The following is a 26,627-nucleotide window of genomic DNA, read 5'->3' on the forward strand; positions in this document are numbered from 1 at the left end:
CGGAGCGCCGCCGGCAGGACCTCCCCAGGGTCCTGCCGGTTCGAACCATACCCTGGCTCGAGCCCCATGCAGCCTGCTCGTCGAACCCGAAGGCCTTTCCCCCAAAACCCTAACCTGCACTCACAGCCCCTTCCAAGTAAAAAACCCGATCGGCTAGCCCTCATCCAGCCTGAAACCTGACCATGGTTCGATCCTTAGGCACCCAAGGACCCCTCCTGACCGAACCCTCAGCCCTGAACCAAGCCATGCCATCAAAAAAACGTGAACCATGAACATGAATGCAACCAACAAGCTTCAACCATTTTCTGAGAAAAAAATTACTTAAAGAATTTCGATGCCTACCCTTAACCTACATAATACATACTGATATGATGTTAAAAACAAGAAGAAAATCATGCCTTTCACCGATGAATTCAAAGAAAAACGGGCGTGAGACGACTCCGGGACGACGGGATGACAACAAGCTTTGGACCTCCAAAAGTGTGGCTATGGTGTTCTTGAGCTTTCTGGGTCGAAGGAGCTGATGAAGATGGTGGGGTGAGGCGGCTGAGTGAAGGTGAGTAATCGGTTGAGGGGATTTGGGCGATGATTTGGGTAGTGTAGGATAATAATTTAGGTAGATAATATTTTAATAACTAATTAGGAGATATTAACAACTTAAAAAGATCTCCTAACTAAATCAAATACTAGCTAACTTAATAAAATAATTAAATCCCGAAATAAAGAATTAAGAAAATTTTAAAGATAATAAAAAGTCATTAAAATGGCTTAATTTGGATAAAAATGGACTCCTAAAATTATATAAAATTAAATACTTAAAATTTTGAGATAATAAAACTCAAAATAATATTTTAGGGCTCTAAAAAGGCTCATAAAATAAATTGGATAGAAAGCTGTCATCTCGTCCGTCCACGGTCCCGTCTACGCGATCAAATAATTAAAATACTAAAAATCATAAAAATTACTAATTATGGGTTAAATGCTTAAAAATAAATTAAATCATGCACAAATAATTCACAAAATTATTTAACACATAAATCTAAAATTTAAATAATTAAATATCCTAATTATGCATGCGGATTTACGTATTTTAAAATACCGGGTGTTACATTTACACCCCTAGTTCTGACTGACGAACGTTGCATCCGTTCCTATCGTTGCTTCTGATGGTGCCAATGTCACATCAAGTACGTAAGCAGTGACGCATTTCTGATGGCACGAACGTTGCATCCGTTCCTAGAACGTTGCTTCCGTTCTGCCTGACCCTCCGGACCATTTCTGATCATTCTGGGTCTAATCCCGGGCTCCGTTAATCCATTAGAAGTCTCCTTAATCACGTGTATTGGATTAAATAACAGTTAATCACTAAAACTGGGTTCGGGCTACTACACAATCAAACCTATTCAAATATTGACGGATTAATCTTTCGTAATTCTAATCAAATTTGAATGCATGACGAACTGTGAAAATTCAGTTTACACCCAAACAGTATAATGAAACCAATTTTTATTTCTAGTTGGTTTTACAATATGTTGAATATTGAAATGGTCAAAATCGAAACCTCCTCTGTCGAACTGGAATCAATTAACATGCAAGCAAATAACTGTCCAGGAAATTCACAAGACAAATATAAATTCGATAAACAATAAAATAAAATAAAGTCTGAAAATCTCAAATAAACAAATCAAGTTTTCTACATAAATTGTCTGGCCCAATCACGTGGCCTTGATCGAAGAAAAAAAACTACTCAATAAATAAATTCATAATTCAAACAAAGTTTTAATCATGAAAAATCAAAAGAAATAAAAGAAAAGAAGACGAAATCTTCTCCTAAGCAGTAGCAGTAGCCGACCTCTCCCGTTCTCTGCGTCAGAAATTCTGGAACCCTTCAAAAGTATCAAAATCTCCTCTTTATAGTGTTTGAATCCCATAATAATTATTTTCCTTAGGCCACAAGGAATTTCTGAATTTTCTGACTCCCGAACTCGCGCAAGAGCGTGAAAGAGTCCTCGCTCGCGCGCAAGCCTTCAACACGTGTCTGAATTCTTTTCACATGCGCACGCGTGGCATTAGCTCGCTCGCGCGCGACCAGCCCTCAATCTCTGGAATTCTCTTCCGCGCTCGCGCAAGTTCTAATTTTCTTCATGCGCGATAGCGCAACACATAGCGCGGTTTCCCCTTGTTCTTGCGCGTTAGCGCTGCCTTCCTGCTCGTTTGCGCCTCCTTCATGCGCTATAGCGCTTGATTTCTTCCATTTGCACTACATGTTGTGCAAACGACTTCTTTAGCGCTTCAATCTTTTTTTTTCTTTTTCTTTTCTCTTCTCTTGCCTTCAAAACTCTTTTAAATTTCATTTTTCCTACAAATAGAACCCGAAGAATGAAATGCACACAAATGCAATAAAACACATAATAACACACAAAATAATATGAATGCACACAAAATAAACATAAAAATATCACGAACTAATGCATACAAAATGCACTTATCATGGGACCGAAACCCTTGTTAGGAGGTGAGAATCCTAAGGAAGCAAGGAACTGGATGGCCAGAATCGAGAATGCTTTTCGTGCTTTCGAATGTACTGAGAAGCAACAGATGGAAGTTCTAGAGTTTGTTCTAGATGGACGAGCACGTTTATGGTGGGATGCCAAGGCAGCTCAGGCGCATACTGAGAGAGTACGGATTAGGGGTGGGCGTTTTGGGTTGGGTATCAGATACCCAACCCTACCCGATCGGGTTTTACCCGATCGGGTCGGTTACTTTTTTAAAAAACGGGGTTCGGGTCGATATTGCGCTTTTCGGGTTGGTGTCGGGTAGTATAATTACTACCCAATCGGGTTCGGGTACCCGAAAAAACCCGACAAATTTTTTTTTTTTTAAAATTTATATCTATTTTCACCAATTTTGCTACATGATCATCAATATACTTTTCACTGTTTTGATATTATGTATAGATTAAAGTAACCGTCCGCTCCTAATAAACTGCAAACGGGGGAAATACCATGTTTCCTATCTTTTGACTTCTTAGTCCGTGCCTAAGAATACTTCTTGATGTGAATCTAGGATGCATGGAAGGCAAACACGACTATATTAAAATCGTACCCTCAATCCAATAACAAAAAGATTCTTTAATTTTGTCCCAATCTTTTGAACAAGTAAGTTTCGGATATCCACCTCTAGTTTACAACGAAACTAGCAACAGATAATCACGAGAAGCAAACAATCAATCACAAACGGAACCTTCAGAAAACTTGTTTGTAACAATCCACGAAGATAATCAATTGACAAACTCCACAAAGTAATTAAACTTTGATAAGTTTGATTTGATAAAAACAAAGCTTAAGGATTGATAAAAATCAATAATTCAATAACTTCAATAATCTGTCTCTCATGAATGAGAAGTTTACAATATATAAAAGAAATAAACTAGGAATCCTAATAGAATTAGACTAAAAATTTCCTGGTTGAATTATAATTCTAAAATTCTAAATATAATCCAAAATATTGCAAAATATATCAAAGATATCATCTAAAAGTTTTCTAATAGACTTATAAGACTCAAAATAACACAATATATCTAAATATATCAAAACCACGCACACACACTAACACGCTGAAGTGCGTGTGAGAGAAAGCAGGCGCGGGCGCGCATGGCCGTCTGTCCAACATCTTCAAAATTCACTCAGATGTGCGGGCGCGCATTGGAAAAAGCGCGGGCGCGCATAAGCTTCGGACTTGCTGACTTATTTTTGAATTTTCTTCACTTCCTTGATGATTTTGGACTTCAATATCACCATAACACCCTTCAAAAAGATCTTCCAGCATCTCAACTTGATTCCCATGAATTTCAAACCCTTCAACTCTCGATTGTAAATCACGGAGCAAATCTTGGGACAATATGAATCTTCGAGTACCTCCAAGATTCATATCAGACTCCCCTTCTTCAAAAAGATTTGTCCTCAAATCTTGCCCATTATCTACAAAAACCATGAAAAAATTAGAAACTTTAAAATTATTTTCCACATGCAATAATGTACCTTGCACACTCATAACCATATCAAGACTCACGAAATTTCTCATGCACAAATTAAACGCATCAACATCATTAGCATGCAAAAACATGATTAATATACCATTAAGCATAACAAAAATCAAGTTCCTCCCCTTCTTAGACCTAGTTAACTCTAACACAAAATTCATATTTAAATACAACCATTGTTTTCTAGGAATAAGAAACAATTCACATGCAATGTGTCACTCACAACCCCACTCAACATATCTCTTCATATGCAACCATATCAAATATTCATCCATTAGACTCATTCTTTTGGATCTCTCAAAATTACACTTCAAACTCTATACACATGTCATTTCATCAAACAAATCATGCAATGGCGAAAATATAAAGAAAAACTTATTTTCTTTAAATAAATACTTGCTCACATAAAATTTTTCATGAGCATCATGCAAACATAACTCAAACACATCTTTCAAATTATTATCCAATGCATTCAACTCCTTAACATTCTCAATCCACAAAAACTTTAAGAACAAGGTAGATAAAAATACGTACCTTTGTGATAGTGTAGTAACCACCACATACTTCTTACCTTGTTGACACTTAATCACCTTTCCATCAAGAACTCTCCTTCTATGAGGACTCACACCATGAATAAATAAAACAAGTTCTATTGCACGAAATACATTCAACTTTCTAACATGCTCATGACTCAAAAACTTCATATACAACATGATTAACATAACTCTATAATATTCAACATGCACATTAAAATTTTTGATATATACTAAGATAAAATCAAAGTATATCACAACAAAGTTGCCCATAGATGCATGTAAAACACAACCCATAAATCCCATGAAAGTATTACATACATTAGCTAGCCCAAAAGTTAATACTAGCCACTCAAGCAAATAGGACTTTTCACCTATGCTATTCATGCAACACTCGCACATATCAACATAAACCAAATCACTAACTCTTGTAGTATGCACAAACTCAAGAGACATAACATCAAGATTCGAAATCAAAGCATAATTCATAGCTAACACATTCTCAAATCCTTCAACAAAGTAATTAAATCCATGCAACATTGAATTGAGTTCATACCTTTGGAAGTTGACATTGGATTTATAGTTTAAACTTGAATTTAATTCATACCTCACAAAGGGAACAATTTGCAAACCTTCAACCCCACCTTGTGTATGACCAACTTTACATTGATCAATCATGCTTACTCTTTTAGCATTAGATCTCATTTGCTTACTCATCAACACATCTCCAAAATCCTGCAAAGAAGAACAAACAATGCTCGGGATTGAACCGACTAAATCATGACAATGAGATAAAACCTTCTTGTACAAAAGTACTTTAGGGATTTTATTCATTTAAACAAAATTTTCATCCTCACAGGACCATAATATTTTATTTTTTTATTGGTCACTTTCCTCTCTTTTTTTTCCTCTCTTTTTTTACCTCAAAGGCCATCTCACTCTTTTCTACACTCTTTCTTTCGGCCTCTAATATTTTTTTTTCTTTTTCTTTTTTCATGGCTATCTCACTTTTTTTATCACTTTTTTTTTTAGCCATATCACTCAAATTTTTAACTTCCAATTGATCCTCAAAAAATTCTTTTGGACTCAATTGAATAGAAACATTGCAAGACTTATCCAACAACAAATTACTAGTCTCACTTTGAACACCAACAGGACTCTCATTTATCACAAGAACATTAGATGACTCCTCAACACATACAAACTCACCTACCACTTCACATTTGCCAACACTAATATCACTATCAACCACGTCATGCCCAATAGAAGATTTCTCATCAAGCCATTCACCTTCCACCGCACAAATTTCAACACTCTCATCATCAATCAATGAAGTTTTATCAACATCAATTTTCTCAATTTCTTCAACTTCAACTTTTGATTCAACCTCCACTACAACATTAGATTCAAGCTCTACACGAGAATCCGCCACTTTCATCACAGCCTCATTAAAACATTGGCTCATATCATGCTTATCTTTTCTATGACACCATAAGCATGCAATATCAAAGGTACTAGAATTTGGAAGTTTAGATGTACCTTGATGTTCACGCTTGGAAACTCCACTTTTCTTCTCATTAGGAGCAAAATATGTCCGCATAGCTCTCTTCTTCTCATCTCATGTAGAAATAGGACTCATTTCATGTCTTTTTCTATTCACCACAACTTTATCCTACCAAGTGCAAGCATAGTCGGTAAATTCTTGTAAAACAAGTTTAACCTTCTTAGCTTCAGAAAAATCATGACCATCAAATATATGCTCTACTCTTTTCTCCCACTTCAAATACGATTCTGAATCCATATCTCCATGGAACGACGAAATTTTATTTTTCTTAATCCTATCCAAATAATATTCAAAATATTTTTCTCCACGATAACCATCATCATCTCTATACACATCAATTTTTCTCTCTCTCTCCTACTCCCATAATCAAATCTCCTTTCACTCTCCCTATACCCATCAAATTTTTTTTCAAACATTGTACTTGAATCAATGGAACCTTAAGCTCTGATACCAAATGATGCGAATCTAGGATGTATGGAAGGCAAACACGACTATATTAAAATCGTACCCTCAATCCAATAACAAAAAAATTATTTAATTTTGTTCCGATCTTTTGAACAAGTAAGTTTCGGATAACCACCTCTAGTTTACAACAAAACTAACAACAGATAATCACGAGAAGAAAACAATCAATCACAACGGAACCTTCAGAAAACTTTTTTCTGACAATCCACGAAGATAATCAATTGACAAATGTCACAAAGTAATTAAACTTTGATAAGTTTGATTTGATAAAAACAAAGCAAAGCTTTGGAAATTTTCTAGAGAGAATTTTTAAAGATTGATAAAAATCAATAATTCAATAACTTCAATAATCTGTCTCTCATGAATGAGAAGTTTACAATATATAAAAGAAATAAACTAGGAATCCTAATAGAATTAGACTAAAGATTTCCTAGTTGGATTATAATTCTAAAATCCTAGAGATAATGCAAAATATTGCAAAAGATATCAAAGATATCATCTAAAAGTTTCCTAATAGACTTATAAGACTCAAAATAACACAATATATCTAAATATATCAAATATAAATCAAAACCACACACACACACACTAACATGCTGAAGTGTGTGTGAGAGACACCAGGCGTGGGCACGCGAGTGTAAGGCGCGGGCGCGCATGGCCGTCTGTCCAACATCTTCAAAATTCACTCGGATGCGCGGGCGCGCATAGGCTTCGGACTTGCTGACTTATTTTTGAATTTTCTTCACTTCCTTGATGTTTTTGGACTTCAATATCACCATAACACCCTTCAAAAAGATCTTCAAGCATCTCAACTTGATTCCCATAAATTCCAAACCCTTCAACTCTCGATTGTAAATCACGGAGCAAATCTTGGGATAATATGAATCTTCGAGCACCTCCAAAATTCATATCACTTCCCCATTCTAACATATGCTATTTTTCTCCATAGAATCAGACTGGTTGTCTCGTGGGATGCCTAAGGAAATTACAAAATTGGTGTTTTACCTCAATTTTTTAGGAGTACCAGTGGTTTGTAGCTGACAAGGCTAGAGTTTCGGATCAAAGATTTATGGAGGTGTTCGACGTGTCTGGTGTAATGCAAACACCATGTTCAGTTTCATTCTCACGTGAAACCGGCGAGTTTTCCAGATGAGAAAGATCTATCGCCTAGCAGATGTAATTTTTAGAAACAGATCGATTGTTTCTTTCCTTTTTTCAAAACGGGTACCCGCAGTCGGGTACCCGATCTTACCCTAAAAAATCGGGTACCCAATTGTCGGGTACCGATTTTTTCGGATCGAGTTCGGATAGTCAAAATGACTACCCGACATGTCGGGTACCCGACACGATGAAACCTGACCCACGCCCACCCCTAGTACGGGTGACTTGGGAGGATTTTCGTCAGCAGTTTCAGAAATTATATTTTCCTCCAGCTGTCCGTCAGGCACGAACGATGGAGTTTCTTACTCTGAGGCAGGGATCTTTGACTTTTGATGAATATCAGCAGCTATTCATTGATCTGCTATCTTACAGTCCCCATATCAATGAGAGTGATGCGTCCAAGTATGATATCTTTCTGCAAGGCCTGAATCAGGATATCTATTCACAAGTTGTTGTCTGTGATGATCCGACATCGTATGAGACTCTGGTTAATCGATTCCGTCAAGTAGAGAACAGCAATAGGCGGGCACAACTGATGATGTCAGGACAACCTAGTGGATCTCTTGGGCCTAGGGCTCAATCTGTTGTGAATTCTGGCACTACGTCTTCTTCTACTACTACTTCTTTTGGATCTCGTGGTTCACAAGGTATGTTCCGGTTCGGAAAGAAGAATAAGAAGAAAGATGAGTTTTGCAGTCACTGTGGTGGGAAGCATTCTGTAGCTTTTTGTCGGAAGGCTTCTGGTGCATGTTATATTTGCGGTGAGCAGGGACATCTACGGAGAGATTTTCCTCAGCGAATGGGAGCTGCGAGTGGAACGGGATCACAAATAGGTCTCATGCTTCTACTCATCCACATCAACAGCCAGCACCACCTAGTTCTTCTAGTTTCCGTCCGCACACATAGGGGCAGGTGTTTGCTCTGTAACAGGATCAGGCTAATGAAGGAAGCGATCGCATGTTGGCAGGTACCTTTCTGTTATGTGGTATTCCTGCACTTGTTTTAATTGATACTGGAGCATCGCATTCCTTTATTTCTTTCCGTTTTTTAAGAGACATAGATTACCTTATGTATCATTAGACCTGGATTTAGTTGTATCTACTCCGCTGGAGCAGTAGGTAGTAACAAAGCGTCTAGTGATGGGTTGCCTTCTAGAGTTTGAGGGTCACGTGTTGTCTGCTAATCTGATGATCTTAGCAATGGCAGATTTTGACTGTATTTTGGGAATAGATATGCTGACTTTGTATCACGCTACCGTGGATTGTTATCAGCGTCTGATAAAGTTTCATCCAGATGAGGGTGATAGCTGGTACTTCTATGATGAGGGAGCACGACCTCCGATGCCACTTGTATCGGCTCTGAAGGCATGTCATGTCTTAGAGTCAAGTGGGAAGGGCTACCTTATTTATGCAGTTGATATGTCTACGAGTAGTCCGGTTATTGATCAGTTACCAGTTGTCAGCGAGTTTTCTGATGTTTTCCCTGACGAGATTCCTGGTTTTCCTCCGATTTAAGAGGTTGAATTTGGTATTGATCTAGTACCTTATCGTCTGGCACCGTCAGAGATGAGGGAATTGAAACAGCAGTTGCAGGATCTGCTTGATAAAGGATATATTCATCCGAGTGTTTCTTCGTGGGGAGCACCTATTTTGTTCGTCAAGAAGAAGGATGGATCGATGCGATTATGTATTGATTACAGGCAGCAGAATCGTGTCACCATCAAGAATAAGTATCCTTTATCGTGAATTGATTATCTGTTCGATCAATTACAGGGTACTTCTGTCTATTCCAAGATAGATCTGAGATCTTGATACCACCAGATGAGGGTACGAGACTCAGATATTTCTACGACTGCTTTTAGAACCAGATACGAGAATTATGAATTTTTGGTGATGTCATTCGGTTTGACAAATGCACCGGCAGTCTTTATGAATCTGATGAATCAGGTATTTCGAAAATATCTGGATAGATTCGTCATCGTCTTCATTGATGATATTCTTGTATATTCTCATGACAAGGATGAGCATGTACAACATCTGAGAATTTTATTGCAGACGCTACGAGATAAGCAGCTATATGCGAAATTGAGCAAGTGTGAATTTTGTCTTGATCGGGTAGTATTTCTCGGTCATGTGATTTCTAGTGAAGGAATATCTGTTGATCCTAGTAAGATAGAGGCAGTGCTGAACTGGTCTCGTCCGATGACGGTTACTGAGATTTGAAGTTTCTTGGGTCTAGCTGGTTATTACCATCGGTTCATCGAGAACTTTTCACAGTTGGTCAGGCCTTTGACACAGCTTACATGGAAAGATGTTGTCTTCATATGGTCCTCGGATTGTGAGGAGTCATTTCACGAGCTGCGTAGACATCTTACTACTGCACCTGTGCTAGCTCTACCTTCTGAATCAGGAGGTTATATTCTCTATACTGATGCCTCTGATCAGGGGTTAGGATGTGTTCTGACACAGCATGAACATGTTATTATCTATGCTTCTGACAGTTGAAGACGCATGAGAATAATTATCCAGTGCACGATCTCGAGTTAGCCTCCATTGTATTTGCACTCAAGATATGGAGACATTATCTTTATGGCGAGAAATTTGAGATATTCACAGATCACAAGAGTCTGAAATATTTATTCATTCAGGCGGAGTTGAATATGCGACAGAGACGCTGGATGAATTTACTGAAAGATTATAATTGCGAGATCAAATATCATCTAGGTTCTGCTAATCTTACTGCTGATGCCTTGAGTCGGCAGGTGAGATTTTCTGCACTTCAGACTAGTGAATTATCTCATATGGTTCAGGAGTGCTGTTCACTGAGTTTTACACTCAAGCACAAGAAAGGGAGAAATGGAATTCATTTGTATACTATTTTATCTGAGCCAGCATTGTACTCTCGGATCAGAGAAGAACAGATATCTGATGTTAAGACTCAGCGTTTGGCACGTCTAGCCAATGGGGTTAATACATCTGGATTCCATTATCACGCAGATGGTTTATTGTGCTTATCAAATCGAGTGGTTGTACCTGATGTTGCGGAGCTCAGGAATGATATTCTTTCTCAAGCTCACAGGAGTCGATTGTCAGTTCACCCTGGAAGCATGAAAATGTACAAGGATTTGCGAACGAGATTCTGGTGGAAGGGGATGAAGCGAAGTGTATATAAATTTGTTTCTCGATGTTTGGTTTGTCAACAGGTCAAGACTGAACACCGACGACCAGGTGGATTACTGCAGAATCTTGAGATTCTCGAATGGAAGTGGGAGCATGTGACTATGGATTTTGTCACCCACTTTCCTATGACTTCACGTCAGTGTGATGCTATCTGGTTCGTTGTTGACCGTTTTACGAAATCAACACATTTCATTCCTTACAACCGAGAGTATTCTTATGATCTCATGGCACACTTATATATCCAGAAGATAGTACGATTGCATGGGATTCCAGTGAGCATAGTCAATGATAGAGACCCGCGGTTTACCTCACATTTCTGGGGCAGTTTTCAACAGGCGTTGGGTACCACTCTGAGTTTGAGCACTGCATATCATCCGAATACTGATGGTCAGTCAGAGCGGACAATTCGTACGTTGGAGGATATGCTACGTTCTTTAGTCATGGATTTTGGTTTATCTTGGCAGGATCAGTTACCTTTGATCGAGTCTTCCTACAATAACAGTTATCATCGCAGTATTGATATGACACCTTTCGAGGCATTATATGGTCGAATATGTTGTACTCCGTTATTCTTGGATGAGATAGGATAACAGCAAGTTGAAGGTCCCGAGTTGGTGCAGCAGATTGTAGACAAGGTAGATTTGATCAAAAGAAGAATTAAAGCTGCTCAAGATCGGCAAGCCAGTTATGTTAATATTCACCGCAGGTCACTTCAGTTCGAGCCTGGTGAATATGTGTTCTTACGAGTGTCACCTTTTAGGAAGGTGATGAGGTTCGATCTGAAATACAAGTTATCACCTCGATATATTGGGCCTTTCCAAATACTGAAAAAGATCGGAGATGTTGCTTATCGTTTGGCGTTACCGCCATATCTTTTCAGTATACATGATGTTTTCATGTGTAGTTACTTCGAGAGTATATAGCTGATGAATCTCATATTATCCAGCCTACTGATGTTCATCTAGAGCCAGATCTGTCGTATGTTGAACGGCCACTCCGTATCCTAGACAGGAAGGAGAAATTTCTTCGAAACAAGACTATACCACATGTGATGGTAAAGTGGCAACAACGAGGCGCCGAGAAGCAACTTGGGAAATAGAGAGTCGTATGCGAGCATAATATCCTGAGTTGTTTGCTTTGTACTTTTGATTACCACGTATGATGTAATTACACTTGTTGTAATAAAACATGGTTTGATGTTTCATATCGTTATCTTGATTTGTCTTTAGATTTTATTTTGCGGACGAAATATCTAAAGGTGGGGAGAATGTAGTAACCCAGAATCCATTTTAATATAATAATATGATAATCATGAATTAAGGGTTAGCAATTAACAAATTTCGAGGTTTAATCGGACTTCAGAAATAAGAATTGGGCTTCCAAAGTTTTGGCCAGTTCGAACGGTCCGAAGAGGACTTCGGACGATCCGAACTTAGCAACCCGGGGGCTCCGAAGGGGACATGTTCGAAGTTAAGGCACGTTCGACTGTAGTGACCCTACCCGAATCCACTACCTAATCAGAGTTAAAAACATAATTAAACATGCATTAAATAAATCGCTGCGGAAGACTTAAATAAAAACAGACCGGCAGAATACAACCGGTTAAATAAATTCGATTATACAACCCAATCGAATAAATAAACCCTAAAGGCAAAACCTACAACTAATCCTGATGTCTTCACTGGTCACTGGCTACTCCAAGCTCCTGGTTCTCAATCCTGCACCTACACCTGCCCCGTCGAATGGGGTGTCCAGATACACAGAAAAGACTGGACGTGAGCTCTAAGCTCAATACGAAAGCACTGGGTAAAACATACAAATATGATGCATGCAAATGATACGGTATCCATATCTGGGATAACTGTATATAACTGCTCAGTAATGGCGCCTAGGACATGAGTGGTACAACCCGGGGAGAAAACCTTGTGTACACTGCTCATTCCTATAGGACGTGGACTGTGTTCCCAGATGCTAACTACCCATGATCCGTCAGTCGCTGGGCACTAGACATCACCCGTCCAGACAGGGCTGAGCGGCCCTACATGGCTCATCTCACAAGATGGATAGGCACAATATGATATGCACATGCTGCATAATAATATGACACACAAATGCAACATATAAGCATGCAAAACCTGCTGGCTATCTCAGTCTGTACTTACGTACCTTACTACAGGCAGTCCTAGCAGTCTCACTCTAGGTTCCAAGCCTATCATCAACTCTACAATGCAAATATCCATGCATCATTATTTAAGCTCTAAAAGTCTTAACTAAGCTATTGCATACTCCTAAATAATTTAAAGAGACCATAGCTATACCTGCGTCCGTCGTCAGCCCGCTGATGACAATTGCCTCAAAACTAGGCCACAGCTCCGCTACGACGCCTGGATCGCTATGCCACTTCCGGATTCCCAATAGGATGCCTAGAACTCCCTAGATCTGAGTTAGAAGGCTTAGGAATCAGAGAGAAGAGAGGAAAATGTGCACTTAAAAATGAAATCTCGGCCCCCTATTTATAGACGGAGTTCGGAGTCTGCGAACCCGGTTCGAAACGTCCGAACACGATCGAAACCTCCGATCCCATCTTCGGAGCGTCCGATCGCCCAATATTACATCAGCCATGACGTCACTTTGCTGATGTCAGCGATGACACATGCCCTAGTCCCGATCGAAACGTCCGATCTCACCGACGGAGCTTCCGATCCACTTCGGAGCCTCCGATCCTGAGTTTGGATCCTCCGATCCAGTTCGGAGCCTCTTGACTTGGTTCGGAGCTTCCGAACCTTCCGGATCCTCGGGACCTTCCCGGCTATTTTCGAGTGTCCTAAATCCATTTCTGGACTCCGTTAACCCATTTGGAATTTCCTTAATCATGTTTTACTTAATCTAAACATGATTACACGATTAATTACTCATTAATCGTCAATTCTGGATACGGGTTACTACATTCTCCCCCCCTTAAAAGATTTCGTCCTCGAAATCTAGGGTAAAACCTCGAGAACGTACAAGAAACCCTTGCTCGAGTGTCTGATCGAAATATCCTCCGACACGCTCAGACTCCCGTCGAATTTTCTACAAGCTTCATTACTGCTGAACCGCATAAACATTTTCCCAGCTGAAAATTACTGCGCTACTGTCGACAATCGAACTTCCCTTGCGCTAGCGTATCGTAACACTGATACATCTTTCACTCGGACCACGATCTTTCTGACTACGAAGGATACAATACCCGCTTGATCAATATCATTATCCCAAAAGAAATCTTATACTGACGAAGACCAAGTCATAACTTGACTAGCTTACGACAATCGTCGAATCACTAATCAAATTAACCATCTAATGGTTCCAAAAGTTCTCGGTGCTCAACACCTCTAGTCAGGAAAACACTAATCCCAACATTGTGTTGACACATTCTAGCATGAATCTCGCTTTAAGATAATCCAGTTGACTCAAGTATATACTTCAACGTAACTGCTCACAATGTTCCCTAGACTGGTTACCCTCCCCACTCTCCTTGAAGCACAACCGGATTCCCAAGGAATACTGGGAACTTAAACCATCATGTCTAATACATTCTGCTGTCCACGTTTCTTAGTATAATCTCAACACTGTGCCCTGATGATAACTATCATCACTTGCAATTCATGACGCTACGTCATCTCCTAGCCATTGGCCTGCGAAGTCACGCATACATTGTAATGGAAGTCATTACAACTCTGATGATCTACATCATCTCGATCATAGGTTATTCACCTCATGAATCCCAATCGTTGGACATCCTCCTGATAGTTATACATATTCGCAATCACTGTACGCTCATCAAGACTAAGGCAAGCTCCCACCAATATGCTCGACTGGGACATTCCACAGTGCACAGACATATGGAAACGCTTCATATTCCGTCTCAAAACTCGACAGTCATTGCATCTGGTATAACTCAACTCAGAGTCTCTGATAATACCATCAGCTCATACCAACTTCCCAAGGTCGAATCATAAAGATCCTGAAAACTAAATCCCAACGGATTCTAAATAGTCAAATCGCTCCCTTGCCGAACGCATCAGTCTCAGCACTGAACGATCCAACTCGTTGATTCCCTAGTCAATCATGGGAAATACTTGTGTTCGAAGTAACTTGTCACACAATGCGTCTCTAATTGTCGTTTATTGCTACAACGCAATATTCTTGACAAACAGTCTGCATATATGTGACTCACTGACTCGAAAGAACAAACTCGATCCGTCACGATCTTGCGAAATCTTCGATTCCCAAAGGCAAACCTCGTTGGCTACTAAGTCGATCCTTAACTATCTCTGTCATTTCAGAGACATCATTCATCACACGCTAGAAGACTAGTGGCACATCCTGCTAGATCTCGAGGATCAGATCCTAGCTAATGTCACACAGATCAGACAACTGATGTTTTCTTGCTAATGTCCATTAGCATTTCCAACTACTCGTCGGATCCAACCACAACGGTACACATAGATGCCCTCACTTAACCGAAATATCCGGTCAACAATCTTCACTATTGTTGTTCAATGGAAAACTCTCACATGAAACAACAACATGATCCTTTCCTGACCTATTGCTATCACTAAGCAATTGATTGGATCAATATCAGCTTCCTTCTTAACAAGAATGCACTATACTGGAAACTACCAACTCCCTTGCTTGTCTCCACTGTCAAGTTAGCACCTAACTTGATCATATGAGTCCACTTGCAATCGTTCCCGATTACAGCAATCCCAGAAGATTCATCTCTGGCGATCATTGAGACTAAATAACTCAAATCTCCGATTTCTTTGAGACGGTATTCAACTCATCCCATAAGCATTACTCGACAAAATACTATCCCAAGTATTTCTTAATTGCTACATCCTGATCAACCCTAATTAGCTCAACCAATCGAACCCGTCGATATACTTAAGCTCGCACTTATCAGATCAAACCACCACTGATCATCCAACCTACATGGCTCGGTCAATAACCATGACTCAGCTGCCACAAAGAACCATTTCCAAACGGTGTCAGATCACAGTACATAAGTAGTTTACTTGGCACAAGTCCTGCGCCTTTTCAGCACTACTAATCGCTGCTTCGTATTCTGAACTTAATCATCCTAACTCTGACAGAGTTAGCCAATAACCACTAGTAGTCACTAGCACAGATTTCGTGTCACCTTAGCACTACTAATCGTTGTCTTGTTCACCCAAGGCAAACATCAAGATAAACTAAGCTCATTTCCATCCCATGGAAAATCCTATGCTCAACCTCTGAAAATATCAGACAGTACTTAGTGCAAACACTGCACTAACTATCCTTGCTTTGTTCATTCAGAATGAACACCACGGCTCGTCAAGTCCAAGAAGAATAACTAAAGAATCCTAAAGATTTCCACAATCTTCGGACACAATCTTGATTATATCCCTCGCTAAGATTGTTCAACAAATTAAGACCGAGGTAGCCTACCACCATGTCCCACCTGGAATCACCACCAAGCGTATACTGGCATCACGCTTTCCTCATGCCTCAATTAGTCTTATACAATCCATAGCGTCTGATACAACCCCATTACTGATGAAAGACTAACATCGCTGGAAATACTCACCTCCGAGTCAACGTCTCAGATAGTCTTCACTCTCCCCTCCTAAATAAGTCTCATATCAGGAGAATCCAATCATATTTCTAATATGATACTAGTCAGATGATATCCCCAATCATCATGGTGTAGTCCTCGTAACAACATCCCATCCAAGTGCTTGGATAATTCCTATCACAAGGAAATTCTAACCACAACTCTGATGACAACCCCTAGTTATCGCTGGTAGAAATCCGTCCACCTACTAGATCCACACTCATAGCAGTGACCCAAAGGTTAAAACCTATCTTCTCAGAGTACACATGAAACATCTAGACCTTCTTAAAACTTAAATGCGGATTTTTTTTTTTAAATAATAACAATACCTATATGCCCATACATATATGTATCACATTTAAAATAAAATACTACTTCTTAGTAGTAACTTAAATAAAAATAAACAAATAAATAATTAAAAAGGGTTTCATGCATGAAACAAAAATAGTAAATAATACATGTTTGAAACTCTCATATGGGAAAATAATAAAATAGAAATATGCAACTTGTTTTAAAAACTCAACGTCATAAAAATAAATGTATCTTAAAACATCATCTAAAAACTGCAACGGTCACGGGACCACTGTTCTGTGAGCTCATACATCTTCACCACCGGTAGGAGCTACATAAGTATCATCTAACTCACCTGCACCATATAACCGTAGTGAGCCTAGGGGCTCAACATGTCTAAACTTGGATATCAAGGTTTAAACTAATGCATCACATAATCATACTAATACATATACATGATACATGAGCATGCATGGAAACATTTTTCATAACATAAATGCTGAATCATAAATCTTAAGCATAAACATCATCTTTCTTCATCATACATAACATAGTTGAGCATGGTATTTTTGAAACAGTCTATGGTCCTATCCGTAAGTGTGACGCTTATCTGTGCTGACTGATCAGTCTCATAAACCAACGTACGTGATGGTGATAAATCACCTCCTATGGTAGTAAACTACCTCATAAATCATATATCATATGGTGGATAACCACTCTTATGTCACACTACTTCAATTTTCATCAAGAAAATATTTTTGCTCAACTCATACATAATCATAATCATATCATATAAAATTTCATGAATGCATGCACTAACTAAAAATTTGTCCGTAATATATATTTAATTGATTTTTTCATAATAAATATACTTATACTTAAAATATAAACTTCATGCATAAAAATAATTAAATATATATTCCGAACTTAGTTATTTTTCATGGGTTGGTCCAGACTGCTGGTCACTCACTCTAAGCCCATTAAACTTAAATAAGAGCCTAATTATCAAATTTTAACCCAAATAACTTAACTAAACTTAACTGGGCTTAAATAAAAATATTTAAGCCCATTAACTTAAATAAACCCAATAAGACACTAGACTGGCCCAAAAATCCTCTAACTGACTCAAAAACCCAAAAGCCCAACCTGACCTGCCCATTAAGTTTCATGGGCCCCCAGGCTCATGAAAAACTAATGGGCTCACTTAAAACATAATTTAAGCTCATCAACTTATTAACTTAAAGTTAAATTAATAAAATTATTAACTAACCATTAACTTATAAATTTGACCAATAAAATTACTAAACCCGACACAACTTGGCCCAATAATTCTCATGGATCACACGGCCCATGAAAAATTAATGGGCTCACCTCAATAATTATCAAAGCTCATTAAATTAGTCCAATTAATTAATTAAGTCAAGCCCAAACCCATTAATTATTAACTAAATCTCTTATTTAATTTAAAATAAAAATACTCGAGCCCAACTAATATAACCGGACCCGGACCAAACTGACTCGACCCATTATATTTTAGACCCGACTCGGGCTCGAAAAGCGAAGCCCGGTCTGCCAAAACACAAGACACAACCCTAGCTTACCAATCCCTAAGCCCAACTCGAGGCCAGCTTCTGTTCAGAGGCATTGGCCACCCTACTCCGGCCACCAAATGGCTGGAGCACCACCACCTACACCTAGAAGACTTCAATACGTTTCCAGAAAGCTAAAAACCAGCCCAAACGGAGTCCTAACGAAGGAGAACGAACCAAAACAAAATCTGCCTAATTTCTGCTCGCGCGCTGCGCGCGATGCCGGACTTCCGGCCGTTCGGCCGCCCAACTCCGACCATCACTGGCTAGAGAACTACCTGAGATAACTTCCTCTATGTCTTGGGGTTCTAACCCAATTGGAATCACCCTCAAACCCATCCTATACAGTGCACACGAACCATTCTCCCAAAACCGCTCAAACTGCGACCTTCTATGCAACCAGAAGATATTGTTTCGGTTCAGACCAACCTTGGCTCAAACCACTCAAACCACTCGACCCTAAGGCACCCTAGGACACCCCTTGACCGAGCCCCAGCCTCTGGACTATGCAATGCTTGGCAAAAACGTGAGTCATGACCAATCAAGCAAGAACATGCATCAATACAAGGCATACATGCATAAACTCGAAATTTCCATGAAAAATCAGAAATAAAACACATCATGCAAGAGTAATAGCTTATATGGTGGCCAAATAAAAGTTTTAGACATGCCTTGAAAATTCTAGGACGATAATTGATGTGTATACGAGCCTCCGGGACGACGAACGGACCAAAATCTTCAAAGAGCTAGGTTGGAACGGCTATGGAGGATGAGTTTTCTGAAGAAATCGTGAAGAAAGGCTGAAGATGATGATAGGAGGCGGCTGATACGTTTTTGATCGGCTAAAGGAATTAATTTTAGGTTTAAATTTGAGTAGATAATGGGTAGATTTATGATAATAACTAATATAAATTAATTAGGTAGATAATATAACATAAATATAAAATTTTAAACTTTTAAAAAATACCTACTAATCTGATATATAATAATAAATCCCGAAATATAATATTAAAGGATTTTTAAAGATCAATAAAAGTCATTAAAATGACTTATTTTGGTCAAAAATCAATTTTTAAATAAATATATAAGTAAATACTAAAATTTTCTTGACAAAATACCTTAAAATAATATTTTAAGGCTACTAAAAATCTCATAAAATATTTTGGATGAAAACAACATCTTGTCCGTCCTTTGTCCCGCCTACGCGAATCATAAAATAATTTTTCTCAAATAAATTCATAAATCATATAATATAAATTTAAATGCCGAAACAATATTTAAAGCATGCAAATAAATCACATAATTCACATACTAACTCATAAAAACAATTCAACACATTTTCACATTATTTTAAAATTATTAAATCTCCCAGTTATGCATGCGGATTTACGTGACGAATTTTCGGGCGTTACAACACACTTGTCAAAAAAATCCCTCCATGACTGGTTCCCATAGCAGAAAACTCAATGTATATCTCTGGCTCACCAGACGATATCGTACCATCGATATCAAACCTGATATCTAATCCAAGGCCATATCTCGTCGTGAATGTCGCCAAATCCCTAGACTGAGTAGCCTTCCCACCGCCATCTCCTGAAGCACATGGCTCCCAGGTAACCTTTGAAGTACAAGGACTCCCAGAGTAATACTGGCATAGGGTCGCGCCCCATCACATCTAGTCCTGGTCATAGTCCACAACTCTCGGCATATACTGAACCTGGTATCCCGATGAAAACCCATCATCACAAGCCTCAACCTAACAAAGGTCAGACAGCCTACTATTCTCAAGGAAACAACCTAGAACAAAGCCCAAATGTTCTAAACCGAACAATACCCTTAATGCCTCTAGATGAGTCCACTCATCGCTGGCACTAACATAGTCCACTGACTCACTAGGTCAATCCTAGGAAAATGCCTAGACTAACCACAAGTCACACTGTCACAGTCGGCCCACTCAAATCTCATGAGTTGCAATAGTTGAACGCTAATCAACTAAACCCAATCCAAACTTCCGCACAATCATGCAATCATCCACGAATTGCTGGATAAATAAAAACATGTATCATTGCTTCCATTTATGTACAATTTCTCAATTACAATCTCATGTAATACATACAGTATTCAAAATACAATGAAATGTACAATCGAACTTGAAATGATACAACCATAGTATGATGATTCATTACAACTGAAATACTGTTTACAACTACATCAATACAGTATTTAAATCATCGTACTAGTCTTCGTTTCTTGAGCATGAAGCTTCTAATTGACACATGCATCGATACAAGCATACTCCCGACCAAGTCTTTCTACATGTCCTCCTACGAAGAACTCCGGAGAAATGGCTCGTGATAGCTAACCAGTTATGCTCTGCGTCAGTGCATGTCAGTCGACCCCTTCTGCTCACGATCTACCATCAGCGATCTTCTTGTAACCAAATCATGCTTCTGAACATGAAGTTTTCCGTGTGCCTACCGAACGCATCGATACAAGCATACCGGCAAAACCATGTACTGCATGAGGTTAAAGACCTTACGCTCGAAACCTATCATGCCTTAAGCACTCGAGGTATTTCCTGGTGAAGGTCTATATGACAATCTCTCCATTTACGACTGGAGAATCTTCAGAGTAGTGTCATCATGGTATGGACGATACAGATGCAAGCATCAAGTGCGTCCCATCCAATTCTCTTCCACTGCCTCTGGCATCCGGTACTCGATCCAAAACTAGGATCCACATGAGTAAAAGTCTTGAAAACTCGGACACGATCCATCACTCCTGTCCGCACTTGCTGGAATCCCATAAGCCAAATCTTTAGAAATCCTGTCGATGACGATAGTCTCTAGGCAAACTAATTGTCGCATCATCACCTCTTCCAAGGTCTCATCCATCCTATAAGGATAACCCAAATTCTCATTACTATATCCCAAGTTTCTTGCATGCATATGCTCTGATACCAAAAATGTAGTGACCCTACCCGAATCCACTACCTAATCAGAGTTAAGAGCATAATTAAACATGCATTAAATAAATCACTGCGGAAGACTTAAATAAAAACAGACCGGCAGAATACAACCGGTTAAATAAATTTGATTATACAACCCAATCGAATAAATAAACCCTAAAGGCAAAACCTACAGCTAATCCTGTTGTCTTCACTGGTTACTGGATACTCCAAGCTCTTGGTGCTCAATCCTGCACCTACACCTGCCCCGTCGAATGGGGTGTCCAGATACACAGAAAAGACTGGACGTGAGCTCTAAGCTCAATACAAAAGCACTGGGTAAAACATACAAATATGATGCATGCAAATGATAGGGTATCCATATCTGGGATAACTGTATATAACTGCTCAGTAATGGCGCCTAGGACATGAGTGGTACAACCCGGGGAGCAAACCTTGTGTACACTGCTCATTCCTATAGGACGTCGACTGTGTCCCAAGATGCTAACTACCCATGACCCGTCAGTCACTGGGCACTAGACATCACCCGTCTAGACAGGACTGAGTGGCCCTACATGGCTCATCTCACAAGATGGATAGGCACAATATGATATGCACATGCTGCATAATAATATGACACACAAATGCAACATATAAGCATGCAAAACCCGCTGGCTATCTCAGTCTGTACTTACGTACCTTACTACAGGCAGTCCTAGCAGTCCCACTCTAGGTTCCAAGTCTATCATCAACTCTACAATGCAAATATCCATGCATCATTATTTAAGCTCTAAAATCCTTAACAAAGCTATTGAATACTCCTAACTAATTTAAGGAGACCATAGCTATACCTGCATCCTTCGTCAGCTCGCTGATGACAATTGCCTCAAAACTAGGCCACAGCTCCGCTACGACGCCTGGATTGCTATGCCACTTCTGGATTCCCAATAGGATGCCTAGAACTCCCTAGGAGCCCGTTTGGATTTAGTAGAGATTTTTTAAAATAAGTGCTTTTAAAAGCTATAATTTTTGGCTTTTAAAAAAACTCTAATTTTGACTTTAAAAAGTGCTTATTTAAGCACTTTTGTGGTCAACCAAACACCTTGTTAAATGAAAAGCACTTAAAAAAGTGCTTTTTTAGCCTGGCTTTTGAAACCAAACGGGGCCTAGATCTGAGTTAGAAGGCTTAGGAATCAGAGAGAAGAGAGGAAAAGGTGCACTTAAAAATGAAATCTCGGCCCCTTAGATTCATGGAGTGAAATTAGGGAGCAACACACGTCAATTCTTGGTAAAGTAGTATAGTCTCAATTCGTACGTTCATGATAATTAATTGATTACTCTAATTGAGATTTTCCTTCCACTCGAAGTAGAACTTGTGTCCTTAGTTTGTAATATCTACTCATTCAATCAAGAATTAGTTTTAATCATAAATAAATTGAAAATCCAACCATACATTGGCTTAAAATCCCATCATGTCAAAAATCTCGTAAGAGTCACAATATTATGATAACCACCAACTTAACGATCATACACCACATTATAAGTAAACAGTTTTTTGCATATTCAAAACTCAAAATGGACAAAGAAAAGGCTAAAGAAACAATAAGACAAATCCACAAGCATTACCTTGCACAACCCATTAACTTGTTTCCATACTAACTCCCGTTTCAGGTGCTGCAAATAATAATAGTCTCGCATCTGTTAGCAATGTGCAAGCACAAAAATAAGAAAAATCTGATATTGTGTTTACATAAACAACACTTGAATCTACATAGGAAAAAAATCTAAACTTAAATTTAAATGTAACAATTCAACAATCAAATTTTAAAACCAAGATTGGCACTGGGCAGGAGACATAATTGAACAAAGAAATAAAATCACTGCACATTACCACTTCCACAGAAAATTTATGCTAAACAAAATATAACCACCATCATCCTTAAGAAGATCAAAAAAGCCACATAAAACACACCGGAAAAGGGCCGCGAAGAAGGAATGAAATATTTCGAGATTATTTCAAATTACAATTCAACGAAATTCAGGAATCTCAAGAAATCAGAAAAGCCAAACGAAACCTAGAGATGAACAAAAGGACGAAAGAAGTCGGAGAACCAAGGGAAAAACGAAACAAAAACCAAAAGATGAGAAGAGAAGAAAGCTTAACCCGAAATCAAAGCTTTCCAATCCACGAAGGAGCTGTAATCAAAGTGAAGAAAAGTGAAGAACGAAAGAGATAATGACTTGTATCGCTTAAACCAGCTTCGTTTTGGTGCGCACTCTTTTAAAACGTGAGGAAACAACTAACCCAGTCGAAAATCTTCAATTCCATGAGAGAAATGAGAAGAAAAATATTACCTCAAAAATAAACCCAACACTTATACCAAATGATCTCGATTTTATAAACTAAGAATGTATCATCACATAAAAAAGGCTTTGAATGTCCATACCTAGTCAAAAATATGATCTTGGATGCATTCGGCCAACTCAGAGCGTAACTCATCAGTTTCTTCCCACGAGTACTCTTTTTTGTAAACTTGGAACACACACATAAATTATATTAGAGAAAAACAAGTACTGGTGAATTTGTCAAATAATAAATACACGACTTTAAAATTATTTCAGAAAAGAAATATACCATTAATAGTAATGAATCTCCTTCGATAATTGCATCTTTTTCAATAATTTGTCTAATAAATTTCAATACGTAAAAACCAACAAATAAGAGGATCCAACAAATTAATTAATACTCAATCTTAAAGTCCAAAATAGGAGAAAATATATGTGGTTAATTCACAGATGAGTCTAACATTAAGCATCTTATAGGAAAATTGACGAGTGTTCCAATCCTCTAGTTATTGGATAATTTTTAAAACAACAGCCGATATACCACCAAGGAAATCCCACACAAAATTAAAAGTTTTTAATTAATCAATGTTATATTAAATTATTAGAATTAAGGGAAAATGGACCTGATCAATCATTGTTTTTTTATAAATGACCTTTTAGAATTCTTTAAAAACACCCGAAGAATGACAAAAATCATGATGCTAGTGTACATATGAATGACACATAATCGAACTTCTAGTCGTGTATTTTTTGCTACCCAAGTGTCTCAATTATTGAACGACTTGCAATTAATTTAAGTTTACATTGAACGGCCTAACACCAACATAGATAGAATCGATGCCTAAAAATATTTTTAATCCCAAGACATCGCCGTTAATGATTTATGTCTACACTATTACACTAGGCTTGTAATGCAAAAGTTCTCTATTTTAATTTAATAATATATGCAAGTATATCTTATAAAAGATTTTTCAATCAAATTTAGTATGACAGGATTTGTAATAATATAATATTTTCATGTGATGAAGTAATAAAAATACAGAGAGATGTCTAATGCCAGATGGGTACTTACCAGAAACCAGAAGCAAGAAGCTTCCCTCCAATTATTTTTGGAGGCCTACCCCCAAATAAGTAATTTGGGATTCTTTTTGAAGTCATGCTTCTGCTTGTAGCTCCTCAGAAGACAAGATAGCTTTGCAACCACAAAACAAGCATATCAGTGTAGACGATAGACACAAGCAATTGAGAAGATCAGAAACTCCAAATATGTTGGTTGAAAACAACCAACCACAATAGCAGCTGTGATTGCCTCATCTGGACGAGAAATATTACCCAATGAGAAAAACAAGACAGTTGGCAACAACAGCAACAGTTTTTAGCTCCACCTCATTATCTTTAAGCCACCAACCCTTTCAAAAGAGAAGAAATAAATTATAAACTATTTACAAGAACATTGTTTTGCATTCATACACTACGACATCATTCACATGCCAGATTGAGCCAAAGTAACCGATCAGATGACACACTAAACAAGAGAATGGCAAGAATAAATGACTAGAATAGTACATTTCTGAAAAAAAAAAAAAAGTAGTGGCTCAAGAATTGAATAGAGTAGAACAACGAAAACATAGATTTTACTTAACTTGCAAATATTAATATCATTTTGGTTGCATAAAGAAATTATATAAAATATATAAACCAGTATGAGACAGAAACAGTCAATATCCAATTTCAGGGTGCTTCAGGAACCCTTAGAAATTATAGAGATGAAAATATAACCATGGTACAACTGCAGCAACGATCATAGATCAAAAGGATTGACAATATATAATTAGAGAATCTACACGTGATATGGTTCCATATTAACATAATTTCATGATGATACGACACTGTATCGCTAAAAATACTGGATAGACAAAGTATGTCCTCAACAATGCCATCGTAAAATTGCAATGGAGGTTATGTTTCATGGAGGAAAGGCGAAAGTGCCCATGGATAACTGAGTGTATGTGTGAGAGAGAGAGAGAGAGAGAGAGAGAGACGGGATTGGTGGAAATTGGATATCTTTGGAGAAAGACAAGGGAATCGGAAGACCATATAAGATATTAATTTTTTCGTAAGATCTGTAAATTTGCTAGAATTCTATCAATAATCAAGAGGCAATTTAGGGGTTTTCTTTCTAATTAAACCATACTTTTATTTTATGGGTTCTACGAGGGACTCGTGTTTGGGGAACACCCTTTCTCCTCACTATTTCTTAGTGAGAATCAGTTAGACGATAAAACTTCTCATTCATGTGAAGAAACGCATGTTCCCAAAACCACAACCTTGTACTTATTATAAGAGAAAGTCATAAAAGTAAAAAAAAAAAAAGAAAGACTACAATTCATTTGTGAGAATGGTCTCTCGATTGACTAACCTACTCCAACTTGCACTATGCATCTGAGTTTTACGAGGGATTCATCTAAAATGAAGAGCCAATCGCAGAAGTAATAGCAAGACGAGCCAAATACCTTAACTCGAAATCCCACTGTCCAAAAAACGCAGCAACAGGAGACTATAAAGAGCTAGAAATAAAGAGAAAACCTGCACCTCAATCTTCAAAATAGTGAGAAAGACACCCAACACCAGTAACGAAGAACAAGCAGAAGAAAATCGCAACAATGAAGACTCCTGCGTAGCTATTCCCAACGAACAGAAGAAGAAACGGATGAAGAGAATTGGATACTCAGCCTCAGCCTCCTCCATCTCTCTCTATGAAGATTCTCCCGAAGTCGCCGGCGCCGCCTCCGAAGAGACGAAGAAGAAGAAGCGGATAAAGAGAATTGGCCAAGAAATGTGGAGCTAGGTCATAAGTATCCATAGGTGCATA

General features: G+C 38.4%; 1 protein-coding gene across 28 annotated transcripts; it reads right to left on the reverse strand.

Moving 5' to 3' along the window:
• Positions 1-3,590: 3,590 nt before the first annotated feature.
• Positions 3,591-26,627, reverse strand: LOC140890743 (uncharacterized). Of its 28 annotated transcripts, none has more exons than XM_073298817.1 (8): positions 26,348-26,627; positions 25,088-25,164; positions 24,828-24,947; positions 23,857-23,942; positions 23,036-23,083; positions 22,261-22,375; positions 22,109-22,163; positions 3,989-5,310 (listed from the first exon to the last, which is right to left on the reverse strand). In XM_073298817.1, the coding sequence occupies exon 8, from the start codon at positions 5,290-5,292 to the stop codon at positions 4,360-4,362; it is 933 nt and encodes a 310-aa protein (XP_073154918.1). In that variant the 5' UTR covers positions 5,293-5,310; positions 22,109-22,163; positions 22,261-22,375; positions 23,036-23,083; positions 23,857-23,942; positions 24,828-24,947; positions 25,088-25,164; positions 26,348-26,627; the 3' UTR covers positions 3,989-4,359. The 28 variants fall into 28 exon arrangements, 11 of the variants coding, with proteins under 11 accessions (XP_073154918.1, XP_073154909.1, XP_073154902.1 ...); XM_073298808.1 differs by having other exon boundaries at positions 22,261-22,365; positions 23,036-23,107; XM_073298801.1 differs by having other exon boundaries at positions 23,036-23,107.

The sequence above is a fragment of the Henckelia pumila genome, chromosome 1, assembly GCF_033568475.1.
Source record: "Henckelia pumila isolate YLH828 chromosome 1, ASM3356847v2, whole genome shotgun sequence".
Classification (NCBI taxonomy): Eukaryota; Viridiplantae; Streptophyta; class Magnoliopsida; order Lamiales; family Gesneriaceae; genus Henckelia; species Henckelia pumila.